This window comes from Lipophrys pholis (assembly GCF_963383615.2).
Source record: "Lipophrys pholis genome assembly, chromosome: 10".
NCBI lineage: Eukaryota > Metazoa > Chordata > Actinopteri > Blenniiformes > Blenniidae > Lipophrys > Lipophrys pholis.
Window position 1 is genome coordinate 21211253 of NC_137640.1, and position 15918 is coordinate 21227170.

General features: G+C 40.5%; 2 protein-coding genes across 2 annotated transcripts; one reads left to right on the forward strand and one right to left on the reverse strand.

Annotated features, from left to right (window-relative positions):
* Positions 1 to 429: 429 nt before the first annotated feature.
* Positions 430 to 8868, reverse strand: lsg1 (large 60S subunit nuclear export GTPase 1). The gene is made up of 14 exons (XM_080473686.1): positions 8438 to 8868; positions 6773 to 6899; positions 5994 to 6114; positions 5494 to 5580; positions 5334 to 5420; positions 5169 to 5229; positions 4598 to 4774; positions 4113 to 4442; positions 3831 to 3932; positions 3594 to 3737; positions 3088 to 3211; positions 2771 to 2850; positions 2010 to 2183; positions 430 to 1132 (listed from the first exon to the last, which is right to left on the reverse strand). Exons 1-14 carry the CDS (start codon positions 8534 to 8536, stop codon positions 953 to 955), a joined length of 1893 nt encoding a protein of 630 aa, XP_080329812.1. The 5' UTR covers positions 8537 to 8868; the 3' UTR covers positions 430 to 952.
* A 1171-nt stretch (positions 8869 to 10039) lies between these two features.
* fam43a (family with sequence similarity 43 member A) lies at positions 10040 to 12130 on the forward strand. Its single transcript, XM_080473687.1, has 2 exons — positions 10040 to 10121; positions 10247 to 12130. Coding segments are annotated over exons 1-2 (1071 nt in total). The 5' UTR covers positions 10040 to 10120; the 3' UTR covers positions 11317 to 12130.
* Positions 12131 to 15918: the final 3788 nt, after the last annotated feature.

Sequence of the window (15918 nt, forward strand, 5' to 3'; positions counted from 1 at the left end):
GTATAAAATGGCTTCATGTGTTTGGGAATGTGGTCAAATGAATCCACAGCCGTCACTCTCCTGTTCCGTTTCCAAACCATAAACAGAATTACCACAGAAAATAAGGAAAAACAAAGACCATCTATTTTTATAGGAATCAAATGCTAAATAAAACTTCCCAAAAAAACATTTAGTAGAAAATTGTTGCATATATATTTGCTAAGTACAGCTGCTCTTATCATACAGTCTTTCTTCAGTTTGGCAACCAAGGAGACTATTTTCTAATAATCATCCAAGCAGTTCCTAAAATATTTGGGTGGATACTCAACCAAAATAACCCAGTACTCCTAAGCTACCTCTGAGGTTTACGTGACAATTTTCACTATATATATATATAATTCAAATGTATGGATACTCATGGCTGAGTTGAGAAATAAACACACATCCTCAATAATTTCAAATGCCACATTTTATTCCTTTCAGAAAATGTATAATGTTTTAATCACAGTAACAAATCAAGCTTTTGGAGAAATGTGTTTATATACCTTTGAAACATTGGTAAAGGAGTGACACACCAATACGAAGACATTTATTTATTAACAGTCAAGCCAAGTGGAAATTAACTGTATGAGGAGAAACTCAGTAATGAACATACAACACATCTGTATCATGAAAACTGTGACGTGTATTTTCACTGCCATAGAATTGTAGTTTTAATTACAATGAATTTACCACCCTCTAGACATCAGACGCTGCTAAACTGCCTTTCAGTTGAGGGAATGCATCAATCATGATCTTCAGAGCAGAGCAGTACAGGGCAGATTATGTACTGCTGTAATTAACATTGAAGCCTGTCCTTTCAGTATTTAAAAAGGAATAAGAAGCCTTCATTGTTACACTTATTCCTTTGGAATCACTTGTCAACTTTAAAAGTTTTCCACTCTGGATAAAATGATCAGTAATATGAACCTCATCAAGCATCAAGATGCTTAGTGATTCGGCGTACTTTCTCCTTCTTGTTTCTGTTGCCATGTTTTTTCCAAGGTTTTCCCACCGTCGTTTCTGATCCTGCTTTACCTGCGATGACGGGTCCACTGCCTGGTTTGTAGCCCATGATGGACTGAACCCCTTTGGACAGCGCCCGGACATTTTCCTAAAAGAGAGAGGTCTATTAACACTAAGGCAGGGCAAGTTGATTTCTAAAGCACCATTAAGACACAAGGCAATTCACGGTGTTGACAAGGACATACATTAAAACAAAACAATTAAGAAAGACATAAAAAGGAGAATAAAATAAAAGCTGCATGAACAGGTTTCTCTGAATCTCATTTGGCTGGAAATCCTTTCATTCTTGCAAAAGATTTCGGATGGTGGTGATTTTGTTATTTTCTTAATGTCATTGTTGAATTTCAGGTCTGAGTCCATAATTACATCCATTTCTGGCTTGATTTGATGTCCTCAGTGACATGGAGTCAAAATGAGAGCTTTAACCTTTCTTCGAGGCCCAAAACAATTACCTCCCGTGTTTTCTGTGTTACCTTGGAAAAAGTTCTGACACATCCATTAATTAATTTTATTTATGCACTGACTCAGCAAGTACGAGGGGCTGTGGTCATTCACTGACACGAAAAGCTGTGTGTCATCTGCTTAAATTATATTAAGAGATATTGTAATGTCCCATGATTTGTGCCAAAGGGAGCGTGTGGATGTTAAATAAAAGAGGCTCAAGGACAGAGCCTTGACGAACCCCACAAGTCATAATGACCTATTGACACAGTATAGTTCCTATCCTGCAAGTAAGATCTAAACCAAGTTAATGCAGTGACAGAAATTCCCCAACATTTATAAAGTATGTCAAGTAGTATGTTGTCGTCAACTGTTTCAAAAACAGCACTAAGATCCACTAATAATAAATCTGAAACTCTAGATGTGTCACTGTTCACATAAATGTCCTTCAGCACTTTAAAGACAATATAAGTGCTGCAGTTTGACCTGAATCAATGCGGCAAAACATGGCAGGTATACTTCACCTGGTGGAAAAAGTTCTTGTCAACAACGTTTTCAATTCTCCTGATTTTCTGATGTTTGTTGGTTACAGCAGAGACTTCGTTATTTTCCAAGTCTGCCCTCTGGAACTTATTGTGTTGTGGTTGAAAGTTTTGAGCATCGATATGCGGCGGCGGGTGGCAGTACAGAAGCTTTCCCTGTGAGGAGGAAACACACAAGGGCGAGGTCAAGTATGGCATTCTGCATTATCAGCTACATGACAAAAACATATTACAAACATCAGTTTCCCAGTGAAATATGCAAAAAATGTATGTTTCCACTGTTTAAATTGGCACGAGGACCAAAGAGCTGTGTACACAGCGTCTACTGCAACAACACTGTTGTCTAAAGTGTTTGGTTCAGCGTGGTAGCAATGGAGCAGCTGACAATATGGAAGGTGTTGTGTGTTTGTTTGTTTTTTGCACAGTTGCTACATCATTTAATATGATGCAGGAGAAGAAATCTACTGCAAAAGTGAAACCAAGTGGGAAGAAAAAGTTTTCCAGTATGTAGAGATGTAGTTAAAAACATGTCATTTATCTATCAAGGATTTTTTTCCACTGTATTTTAATGAAAAACCTCTAAGCTGGAAATCACAATGTACCTTCATTAGGACTTTTCTTTCACTGATTTAAAAAAAAGAATAATAAAAAAAAAAGCCTAAATATTACTAAACATTACACTCGAATAGAGAAAAGACAGCAGCATTTTTGTCAAGTACAACCGTTTATGAAGGGAAACTTACATTGACATAGTCTTTTAGGACGTATCGGGCGGATCGGGGCTGATCCGGCTGGCCGTGTGACGTCATGAAACCTCTCATGTCTGAAAGAGTTAATGAAATAGGACAAACCTTTACAATGGCAAAAAGAAAGATTGAAGAGAAGCTATGTTGAAAAGGTAAGTCCAATATAAAAAACCAAGTTTATAAAATTTAAATTATCCATCTCAATTTCTGATAATAAACACGAGTTGGATCAATTTGATCAAATTCTTGAACACTATCAAAACAGTTGAGGCCTATTGTTAGTTTATTCTCTAAAACATGTCTGGTCGCCTTACAGCCATAAGCCATCAGCAGTTCCTCAGAGGTCGGGTGCCTGTCAGGGTCTTCGTCTTCCCGGGGTCTGATGATGTTGATACCGTACGTGCCTTCTAACACGTGCCGAGGGATGTTCTGACAGATGTGACTTCTAGGTTAAGGGTGCAAAGCACTAAAACAGTCAATATTCCTGCATTAGATTCAACATTCAAACGGGTCATTTATCCAGTGGTGTAGTGGTCAGTGGTTGTGGATGATTTGAATCAGAACGGGGCCTTTCTCTGTGGAGTCTGCATGTTGTTCCTGGGCAAGAGGTTTTCTCCAAGTACTCCAATTTCCTCTTAAAATCTAACAAACGAAAACAACTGAATTAACACAAATGTAGAGTTAATTGGCGTACTCGGCCTTCAGCAGCTGAGATTGACTCCAGTGCTCTGTGATCCTGAAGTGGATAAAGTAATATAGGAATGAAATACATGGATTTTTAAGCATGAGGACTTGTGTTCATTGTTGATTTAAAGGATATGAGAGAGGCTGCAGGAACGTGATCTCTCATCTGATCAATGGGCAGAATCCCAGAGCAAATCATCTCCGCTTTGGTGGAAACAAAGGAGGGCATGACCAAACCTGGGCAGTCGCAGAGACACAAGCCTGGCTCCACAAAAAGAGTCTGTAACATATGTCAAGAGAAAAGCAAAACATCATTGAGGCTCTTTGCTGATGTAATCCATGTGCTGAATTTATCCGACGAGCATTAAAATACCTGGAAGTGCTTGGTGTGTCCAGGAGTCGCTGAAACAGACACCTTCTTGTTCCTTAAAATAGTGTTGATGGTGGAACTCTTTCCTACATTAGGGTATCCAACCTGTTGAACACATAAACAAATGTAACCGTGTTGATGCAACATTTGACCAAAAAATAAAAAATAGCTTGTCTCTTCTCCAGTAAAATTTCAGTACAAGCAGAAACGAGACCTTTTTGATGAATACATAAATGTTTCTGACACACGTACTCAAGAATTCAATCACAGAATATCGAGTATTACCAGTCCCACTGTCATTTGTCCATCTTTACACCTGGACCCACTGTGAACAGACTTGAACACGTCGAGGAGCTCATCTTTGTGCAGCAGTCGGCTGGAGTTGTGGAAAGATTTATTGGATGAACCAGCAGCCCCTTCCTCTGCCTCGTCCTCATTTTCTGAGCAGGTGAACCAGTCCTCCTCCGCCACAGTAATAAGTTCCTCCTCTCCATCACTCTCTTCTGCCTCCTCTTCTTCTCCATCTGCACCTTTGAGGCTCGAGTCTTCATTATTTGTCTGTTCTTCCTCCTCTGGGTCACTCTCTACACAGTCTGGCTCAGTCACTTCCATGCCCTGTGAAAGTAATGTTCAAAATGATCGGCAGGTCAAGACAATGCCAGCAGGCTTAGCGTCTCTCTAAACTTTTCCCAAAGCCAACGCCTCGCTTCCCACTAAACACACTCCAGTTAAGATTTTAAACGCATAAGCACTTCAGCCTTCTTCCTCACCTTTTCTTCTGCGTCCAACCTGTTCCCCTCAGCCAGGGCAGACCAGAAAACAGCCCTCAGCCCCTCTTTTTCAAAGTATTTGGCCCAGACTCGTCTTTGCTCCCTGGTCAGCAGGTCTGCCTTGTTCACTAGAAGCATGTTCACTTTATCCAGGGACACCTCTTTTACATAAGACTCCTGGTGTCACACAAGAAATAATATTACAGTCATAGAAACACACAGCGAGAGCTTTTCTTAATATGGCGTTTATCCTGGAATTACAGACTCAAATAAATTAATAAGGTGAGTTTTTAAAGTTCAGTGTTTGTTTATTTTGATAATTTCACAAATGTTATAATGTGATCATATGAAGCATGTAGGACTACAAAGTATACAATATGGGCTATTACTGAATTTATAATTTTTTATCACTGAACAGAAATGTATTACTTTAAAAGATTCTTTTCAGTATTTGATCTTTTTTTTTTTGATTTACATCCAAAGATGCATCGTCATAAAATATGTAGTACTATATATTCATACGTTTTCCTTCCGCACTCATTCTGCTTCTCGAACTAACTAATGCACTTACCAGGTCAAGACATCTGAACAGTAAAGGGTGTCGGGCGTCAACAATTTGAACGACGACGTCACTAAAAGAAAACATGAAATATGATTTGAGGAATACAATGGGATGACACGTTACTCATTAAAAAACATGTATGGACTGAAGACACAACATAGATTCTGTAGATACCTTCTTTCGATCACCCTCCACAGCTGTCTCCAGAATTCAAGGTTTCTCTCAAATGGAGTGAGAATTAGTTTCTGTTCCTCTTCCAGTCTGAATATAACACATGGAAGTGAGTTTACCGACACTGGTGATCCAAAACATAAGATTAGAAAGTATTACTCACTGTGCCAGTGTTCGTCTCCACTCCAAGAAACTGTCTTTCTCTGCCTGCTGAAGAGCCTCTGGACTGGTGCTTTCATTCCAGTGAGGTCTTGAAACATAGAACAGGACAACACATCAATATAGTGACGAGCATCGGTTGTGTCTCTCATTATGTGAATATGAACAAGAGAAGTCAGATCTGCAAGACGCCAAGAATCCAGGGAGGATATCAAGACACAGCTTCCAGTGAAGTTGAGGTTGGCAGCTCACTCGCAGCCTTCCTGAGGCACCTTGACATCCTTTGGTTTGGTATTTTGAACGACGACAACATTTATAGCCATCCATCATCACGGATGTCACTTTGCAGTCATTGCATACAATTCTGCCATTTTTGTGAAATGCCAATAAAGATTCGATTCTATTCTATTCTATGTCCGTTCAGTTTTTTGTTATATACCAGAACAGGATTTTGACAATACAGTTGACTTGAAGAGGAAGTTGAGTAAACATGTTCCAACTCACCTTCGAGGAATTCTGAGGAAATGCTTGTTGTCTTCATGCAACTGCTTTAACCTGGTTTCCTCTTCGGCTGTTAATAAGCCAGCTCTTTGCTCCGCCGGCACAAATTTGATATTAAGTTTCTCTGAGCAAAAAAGTAGAAGGAAAAAAAAAAAAAAAAAAGAGTCTGAATAGGTTTCAAACACAAAGCACAGAACTGTAGGTGACTGCATTACAACAATAATAATTTGCTGACAAGGTTTAAAGATCCAAGATAGCTGCATACAACAGTAAATGTGCTGGTGTTTATTTGGTAAGTACTGCATTTGCATTCAAGTGGATATCTGGTTAGAAAATGTTAGTCAGATACAAGAATTTATGTAGACCTTCAGTGCAGCTTGGTATAAGTGAGAATTATAACCAGCATTAACCACAACTAGTATGAACAATACACATTAACTGGCCACTTCAATGGGTACACTGGTACAACATCTTTTGGGCACTTAAGACTGAAACACACCCCAGCATGATGAACTCTAAGCCAACAGCAAACCATACAACAACCTAAAAATTAACATATAGCTAAATTAATGTCTTTCCTAAACCCATAACGGTACAGCTTCATATATGAAAGATCACACAATGAAGGAGGTAGGGGGGGCATTAATACCATTAATACCTTTGTATAGGCGGGATTCATATCAGAACTTTATATTGGATCACACTAAATTGTACAAGTGTGCTTACTGAAGTGGCTCGTGAGCAGAAATCGAAATAACTAAACACAGTGAAATCTAATTTACCGGCAACAAACTCGGTTCCTGCCAGTTCAGCAGTGGCCAGAAAGTCGTCCATAGAGTTTTGTTCCGTCACCGACTGCAGATTTAACCGCCCCCAGTCGTAACCATCATTCAGTTCACTGGTGTGGAGCTGCAGGCAAGAAGAAAAAAAGACACAAACGACACAATTTATACATATGTTTTAAATCACAGTGAATACAACTAACTGCAATGCCCTTTAGAATTTAAATACACTTATATAAGATTAGTCCCTCTGAAGAAATTAAGGGCACTTTTCTTGACAAAAACAGCTGCAGTTTGTGGCTTCTCTTTGATGCTGAAGTTTCACTGCCCCTTCCTTCTCTCATCTGTAAATGAATACAATACACTTGAAATGGCAGATTTTAAAACACTATTTTTCTGAAAAACAAACCCCCCCAAAATTCTTCTGCAAAAACACCTCAGTATGCATAACAGAAGACTAGCTGCAATACGCATGTATTTGAACGTATGAAGAAATATGTTTTAAATGAGTACCTCATGCAAATAGTCCAGTGACTCTAAACAGCAAAGTAACTTTTCAACAAAGACATAAAATCAGCCTTCTGAAGTGGCCCAGTCAGACACTAGGCCTGGATCCAACAGAGCCACTTCACACATCTAATAATCGACAGATGTGACCTGGCCCGTCTCTACATTAATGGGGAGTGTGTGGAAAAGGTCCACACTCTCTGGTTCCTTGGTTTCCTCATCGAAGCTATCAACAAGAAGAGATTACACATCCTGAGAGTCCTCTGGAAATGCAACCTGTCCACAGAACTGCTGACCTTCTACCTCTCGTCCATCCAAAGCCTGCCGACATACTGTATTATATAATTTTAATGGAAGCAACAATGAGGCAGATAGGAGGAAGCTACAGAGGATAATCACAGCAGCACAGAAGATTGTTGGCTGCCTTGTCCCCTTAGCTGATGTACATTTACACGTTCAGAAGCCTCAGCTGAGCACAAAACATCGCCTAGGACAGTGCACACGTGGTTTCCACCTGTTTCATCTGTTGCCCTCCAGTGGCAAAAACAGTATCTTTGCCAGAGTCACAACCACCCTTCATGTACAGTCACTGATTCACACACATTCTGCACTGCCCACCAACTCGACCGTCGATTATGAATCAACTGTGAACCTATTGCCATATTTAACTATTTTCTGTTATACTGTACTATTTTTGTATGTTACATTTTGTTCTTTTGTACTGTGAGAGTACTGTTGTACATTGTATAATGACAATAGAGGCTATTAATTCTATTGCATGTGAATGATATTAAACAGTATTTAGTAGGCCCCAGCAGCAGCTACTGTCAGTGATGGATATTCTGTCCAACACTCTGAACTGCACTGACTGGCATGAAATATGTCCCACAGGGTAATATACCTATGGCCAGTTTCAATCTAAACCGCGAGCTTAGTAACAACATGAGCAGAAGTACCTCACTTAAAATATACTTCACAAACATTTTCTCCGGGCACCAATAAATTAAATCCAATATTTTTCTTCACAGTAGAAATCCCGACACAACCCGTGTGTGTTCAATGGGCAGAATAGCATTTGTAACGCTGTTACAATACGTAAATGTCAACCCTGAACTATCAGAAAATATTTGATATCAGAAGGTTGGTGCGGTGTCATACCCAGGAGTCGCCCCGCTTGTTTCCTCGGCCTGCCTGAAGTCTCTCCTTTATCAGAGCTCTCCCCAGCCCGACACCTCCGCTCGCTTTCTTCTTTCCCATCGTTACCACGTCCTCTGTCACCTCGCAAAACAAACTAAACGCTCTCAGTTGGGTCTACTAAAAGGAGTCTCCCACTGCCTTCAAGACTCCATGTGCACTACGTTGTTGTAGTAAGTCCCGGAAGTGGGACGAACCACTGAACAGGCGACGGCAAACAGTTATAACACGACTTTCTTAGAAATTAAATGCTCATTCATTCAACAAACAGCTCGTTTGAAAGGTAGAAATTGATTTGAAACGTATAGTGTTTTCACAGTTTCTAGCCATTCTTATTATATACAGAGAAGTTAATTGATAAGTGGTACGTTCCGGTATGTGTCCGGCTTCAATATAAGCTCGTAAGAAACTGTAACGTTAACAACTTGAGTTCCGGAACTGTAATTTGTGTTTAATGACGCTAGTTAAGTTGAAAAACAGGTTGGTGGATAGCTTAATAACGCGTTCTTCTGTACAAAATAACTATTAAAGTGTCTGAAAAAGGAGACCGATCACTTGCTATAGTGTTATATCGCCTTTAAATTTAATTTAATTAAAATTTAATTTGCACTTGGTTGTTGAATTGTTTGCTTTTCTGTACCATTTTGGAATATGTCAGGTAAATTGACCAAATGAAATACATTAATGCTATTTTCCTTCTTATTCTTAGAAAGTCACTTCATTTCATATATGAACCGAAAGATGGCAGCACAATCGTGCAGTATCATATTGACATTATTACTCTCTTCTTTTCACCTGAACCTGCATGAAGAAATCACGTGAAAAAGGGGGTTCTCTTTCAGCTGTTTCAGTCTGTGGAAAGTGTGTTTTTTGCAAGATTGTTAAATGACCTGATTCATTTCATTCCCATCCAATTTCCATCTGATTCATCATTAGATTAGATAAACTTTTAATAGTCCAACAAGTGGGAAATTGCTCCTATTAGAAGGGAAAACATTATTTCACTCAAACTTTAGACATCTGTGATGAAATATATTTAAAATATATATATATTTGTTTAGAAGAAGATCAGTTATAACATAGTTATACCTATTTAACATCTAAAGTATAAGTGGACTTGTTAATCTGGATTGTTTTACTTTATGTTTTCTATAACGCTATTGAATATTAGTATATTGCAAATTCGATTATGCATTATTGTAATTTCACTTATAGTCTCACAAGATGTGAAATTGTAACCAAATGGCTTTTATTACCAGATGATCCAATTGACCTAATGCTTTTTTTCCAGTTTTGTTATTTTTGTTGAACTCCACAATACATTTTGCGGGTGTGTAATTGCAGATGGGAATTTGACATTAATATGTTCATGTTTTTGGCAGTTGTCATTTATCTTCAAAAGAAGGGCAAACAGGATTGTGCTTTATCCATTGAGAGACAATAAGTGTTTCCCATCAATGAACCGTGTATTAACCCAGTACAGTGAACTTGGTTCAGTCCCCCCCTCCAGTCACACTGCAATGGTTTCTCCTGGTGTTTATAGTCCTCAGCTCGCTTCAGCTCAGCACACAGTTCAGACTGTACTAAGATAATGTAGGTTTGCTGGTGTCACAATGGACAAGCGCACGTTAGAGGATGGACAGATGAAGTACGACGTCTTTGCGTTTAGTTCTTTTATAGTAGCCCATACATGAGCTGACAACCAGTAGATGCTTCAAGGACTCTAGTAGTAGTCATTAAAAAAAAAGTTATTTTTTTTTCTCTTTCTCTCAGTGCTGCTGTTAACTGGAAACAGTAATAAAATGCTGCCGTGGAAGAAGAACAAGTTCGACTTGATAGAGGAAGACAAGCAGTCCAAACAGAAGGGCTATGCGGTGAGTCTCAACTACTCCGTGCTCACCTCCTTCGCCAAGTCCTGCCCCGAGAGCGCACTCAACAGGGTGGGCAGCATGTTCAAGTCCAAGAGGAAAAAGGTGAAGATCACCAGCGAGGATCCCACCTACACGGTGCTGTACCTGGGCAACGCCACCACGATCCAGTCCAAAGGAGACGGCTGCACGGACGTTGCTGTGAGCAAGATCTGGGGCAAGAGCGAGATGGGCAAAAACGGCACGAAGATGAGACTGACCATCAGCTCGCAGGGCATCCGCATGGTGCACGTGGACGACAAGGCCAGGAGACCGGGACACTTGTACCTGCTCCACCGGATAACCTACTGCGTGGCGGACCCACGGCTACCCCGGATTTTCGCGTGGATTTACAGGCACGAGATGAAGCACAAGGCCGTGATGCTGCGCTGCCACGCAGTGCTGGTGTCCAAGCCGGAGAAGGCGAAAGCCATGGCGCTGCTCCTGTACCAGACGTCGGCCACAGCCCTGGCCGAGTTCAAGAGACTCAAACGCAGGGACGATGCCCGGCACCAGCAGCAGCAGCTCATCGGCGAGCAGACCATCCCGCTGGTGCCTCTCAGGAAGCTGCTGAACGGACAGTGCTATTACAAACCCCCGGTGGAGCGCAGCCGCAGCGCGCCCAAGCTGGGCTCCATCACGGAGGACCTGGTCGGGGAGGAGGAGGAGGAGAAAGCGATGCACTTTGAGTGTGAGGACATTCTGGACACGGAGCACGACCGTGTCACCAACGGCAAACAGGAGTTGACTCAGATTATTAATGACTTGGGAGAAATGAGCATCGGGAACGACGTGCAGACGCTGAAAGCAGACCTCAGGGTCACCAGACTTCTCTCCGGAGAGAGCACGGGCAGTGAGTCCTCCATAGAGAGCAACCAGGAGCCCACTCCACTTGCAAACGGGCTAGAGGAGGTAAAAGTGCACGAAATTGCCTGAATTAGTTTTGACATACCTAAATTGTTTCAGTGCATTGTTTTATTTTTGTTTGTTTTTTTTATCGAGCCAAAACATCTCCACCACAATTATTCCGTTTGTCTACAACTTTTTGTTGGAGAGTGTATCTTTTGTGCCTCTATGACTGATTGAGAAGATCCACAGGTGGACACTACTGCACACAAACACATACAATTAGGCTACTGAATGGTGTTTTATCTTGCGTGAACACTGAAACCTTGTCGTTAAAACTTGTGCATGCCCATTTGAGAGATGACGGGTTGAACATACAAAGTCCCAGTGTGCCTTGGGACACAGGACACTAATTCCATCTTCTAGTTAAGAGGATTTGTTGTAGCATCATTCTCGTTTACTTCAGAGGTTCTTATCACTTGAACACTGCAGCTTCATTTGCAGGTTGATTTAAAAAGAATAACAAACAAAACAAAACATCCATTCTGTTCTATAAGCATGTGTTCTTTTCTGATTCAATAAGTTGAAACGGGCCTCTTTCATTTTCCCGTCAGACCGACTTTTGTAACAGCCCGTTCACCTGTTTTATTTTGCACCATTGTGGAAATTCATTTAAGTATTAAGTTGACTACCATGTACAAATTGTTTGTGGATATGTTGCTTGAAACATAAATGTCATATCTTTGCTGTGCAAAAGAAAAATACCATTATGTATAATGATGTAAAGCAAGATGTTTTAAGGAAAATATGTTATTTTTTAAAAAATATATAAAATGTGGTTTGTTATGTGAACCTTATTGAATTATCAATAAAAAAAACTAATATTGTATGAAAATACTGTTGAACCTTCTCTACAGTGGATTGATGTTTTCATTCCTCGTGAAAAAGTTGGGGGTTACATTGACAGGAGTAAAACGAGGTCAGACTTGCATTGCTGGATAAAAAAATGATAGAGATATAGCTAAACTTTACATTCATGTAGTTTGCCATCAACATTTTGAATTCATTCGGAAGTTTTGAATGAATCTCAGCTTCGTTGTTTTCACAGAGCAAATGGAAGTCTACATATGAGTTATTTGGTGTAAATACAGCTCGCCTTTAACCTTGACTTGCCTCAGCAACAGGAGGCCACACAGGAGGACATCACCACAAGCAGAAGCCGTGAGATCATCACATGATTAAGTTAATGACAGCAGAGCAGCACAAGAGGCCATTCCACCAAATACTGACTTTCTGATTTGCGTTTACGGCTGTCTGGCTCTGGTAACTCACTTCAGACCATATGTTTAAGTGCTCTATGGTCAATGTATTCAGAGTCACATGTTTAAGCTTGCAGGTGTATTTGTTTCATGGTTGACCTACTTAATTTTAAAAAACAACAACATTCAGTTCGGGTGTATGTCAAGGAAACTCCACAAAAATATTTTCTAACAATAGAGGCGTCACTGAATAAAGATGAGATTAGTTTCCCTTTATTGAATATCATGGGGCTCGATAAGTGAACCATCAGCGGCAAAGAGACTCTATTACCTCTCATAGCAGTACATGATACCTGTAGTCAGCGAGGGATGTAACTTATCAGCAGTGGCACCACTTCTCCTCTTAATAGGAATTCCATCTTACTTCCATTTAACAAACAAACAGGTCCTACCCACAAGCCACTTAACTCTTGTCAGATATAACAGTGCGACTATGAATGCACAGATACTGATCTGCTGATGTATGAGAGCCGTTATGTTGTGGGTCTTGCTGCCAGGCTACATGTCCTGACTTATACCAGACACTCCCGAGCTCTTCACGTAATATCCTACAGTCTCACAAACATGGCCAAACTCATGCTGCACAACAATAGAGAAGAAAAAGACAACGAATTGTACTGTATAAAACCGGCCCAGAGGAGATGGGGATTATTATCAGGGGGACTGACTTCTTCACCAGCAGACACAATTCCACTCACAACATTGAGTGTGAATGAATGGAAAACACTCCCTGGATTCATGAGGTCCTGAGACCAAACATCTGTGTATTTCAGCCAGGGTCGGTGTGTCTCAAAACAAGCTTCACAGTGCCTCATTATGAATTAATGGGCTTTCAGGAGACACGTACTGTGCAAATTGATACCATTTTGTTTCTGGTTTTATAACCAGTGCTCCTGAGTTGAAACAGGAAGGGAGCATGGAAACCCACAGTCAAATTCTCTTTCTCATGTTGTGTGATTCCATGTCAACACCGGCTGCAGCTGCATGGAAGCCGTTTATACTGCAACGGCAGCAAGACATCATCAGCATGTGCCTTTCTTAATGTAATTAGTGAAGGGCCGGGGCTGTAACCACATAAACATGGGCAGAGCAACAGGCCATTCGTCTGCTGTTTCTGTCTTTCACAGCTGCTCAGTGCACCAGGATGCCTCTGACCTACATTATCGTGCACTCTCTTACGTGCACCTCTGCAGCAACAATCACAGTCTCACAAATCTCTTTTGCTTATCAGCCACATGTGCAGTTTTTCCCATTGCAATTTCAAAAGTTTAGACTTTTTTTTTATCAACAAGTGACCGTTGAATATGTGTCAGTAGGCCTTGAAAGGTAACAAAACAGGTAATAGAATAAGAAAGTCTGTTCATATTCACGTCTCAGCTGATATTTACGTAATTTACTATTAGAAATATGTCGCGGGTAACGACTCCGCATACAACAAGAAAACTGTCTGTACATCATGAAGGTCGAGTGTGTTTCTGTGGGTTTTCAGAGCATGGCCATCTTTCAGTATGTTATTGAAAACTTGCTTTTCATTCAAGAATAAACAAGAATACACAGTTCGTGTAGAGGGTTTATTACACTTTTGAAGCCAATCAAAGGCATTGAATTAAGCTATGTCAAACTACTCAGAATTTATTAATTGCCTAGGGAAAATTTCATTTTTTTCCGCATTGGCCTATCCTATTTTAGGTTGTGGAGGTGCAGCCACATTACGTCACTTCAGGGAGCTGATGGGGGTCAAAGGTCTTGCTCATAGACCCACAGTGGTGACATGTCAGCTGTGGAATTCAAACCTGCTTCTCTAACCTCTAGGCCACCACTGGCCCTAAAGTTTAGAGACAAAAAACAAACAAACTTCCATTTCAGGTCACAGCTGACAAAACTTGTCTTGTTCACAGTCCGCTTTTGATAACAAACATTTCAAAAATAAAGAAAAGGAGGAAAATATTGTCGTATATTTGCCCTGTAAATGTAAAACCAAAGAAATAAACCGTTCAAAATTCTGGTTGATTAGTTGAACAAATAACAACTAACTACTTTATTCAGCCCTGCTCTTAGCTTTTCTTAAAAGCAATAATTTCACCGTAGACAAAGTGTGGAAGTGGACAGCAGCAAAGTCTGAATTCAGCATTTAAAGAAAAAATTCCTGTTTGACCCATTTTCTTTCCTGACATGAAGTGATGTGAGGACAAAAATGTAGCATAAAACTGAGACGCCAAGGTAAAGTACACGTAACCTGAAACTGCATGCTCACTAAGTAATGGTATTTTCTAACACAGCATATAGCAGTACGCTGCCTGCTTCAGGGTATATAGTTCTCTGTCGGTGAATGCCACTTATTGCTCTCTGTAGTCATACAGTGTCAACACATGAAAACCCTTCATCAAACCAAACAGCACTATAATTCACTGTGAGATTGGCTCTGATTACACTTTTAAGTACACTCAACTAAGCCCAGACAAACAATAAATGAACCTGGCAGTCAGGGCCTGGCCTGACACACAAGCTGAAGAGCAGAGCCTCCTAATTATCAGCTCGTTCGACGGCGCTGCAGGCCATCACTGTACTAGACCACGACCGGTGCCAGTCAGCCACACAGCTTTATTCTGGACCACGACACAGAATCTGTTTGTCTATAATTCATGAGACGAGCTGGGGGAAGCACCAGGGCCGTGAGTTAGGGTTTCTGGATCTGATTACAGCAGCAGCAGTGAGAGACGTCAGACGGGTTGAATCTGAACACAGAGAGCAGGTGAACATCTATTGATGGTAGAAACACAAAGATTCTTTTTATAGTAACAACTGCTGGCAGCAACATGTTCCGGTTTGCCTTTCTTTGTAGAGATTTATAGATGGTGTATGATGGCGGATGGCACCTTAGAACTGGGCTCAGGTGAGGGAGATCAGTTAGTTGGAGATAAAATTGTGGGCCATGGATGTTGTTACGTCTGTTTGACTTTATAAGTCATCATTAAAATGTAGCACTCGGTGCTTTCACGAGGAGGATGTGCTTTTCAGCGTAATTCAGAACTTGTCAAACACCTGTTCTATAAAGAAACGGATTCGTGAATGAAAGATTATTGAATGTACTGAAACAGCAAAAAACAAACAAAACACCTGCGATAAATAGTAAACAATCAGACAGTTTTTATAAAGTTGTTTCTATTTAGGGACATAAATACCTCAGTAGTAATGTGGAGCAAAAAACTGGCGGTAACAGCCAGCACAGAGAGCAGGTCCGGACACAGTGAAGCAGCAGCTCCACAACTGTTTTCATCGACGACACAAGTAACGAGCTCATGGAAACTTTAATAATTGCAACGGGTTTATTATTCAGTTCGTGGTAAAAATTTGTGGTTTTACAATGAGGCAT

Coding starts and splice junctions, on each gene's coding strand:
- lsg1 (XM_080473686.1), bottom strand. CDS start 8,536: ATGGGAAAGAAGAAAGCGAGCGGAGGTGTCGGGCTGGGGAGAGCTCTG. Junction 3,738..3,830: donor GACACACCAAGCACTTCCAG/GTATTTTAATGC, acceptor CATATGTTACAG/ACTCTTTTTGTGGAGCCAGG. Junction 1,133..2,009: donor ACAAGAACTTTTTCCACCAG/GTGAAGTATACC, acceptor TCTCTCTTTTAG/GAAAATGTCCGGGCGCTGTC.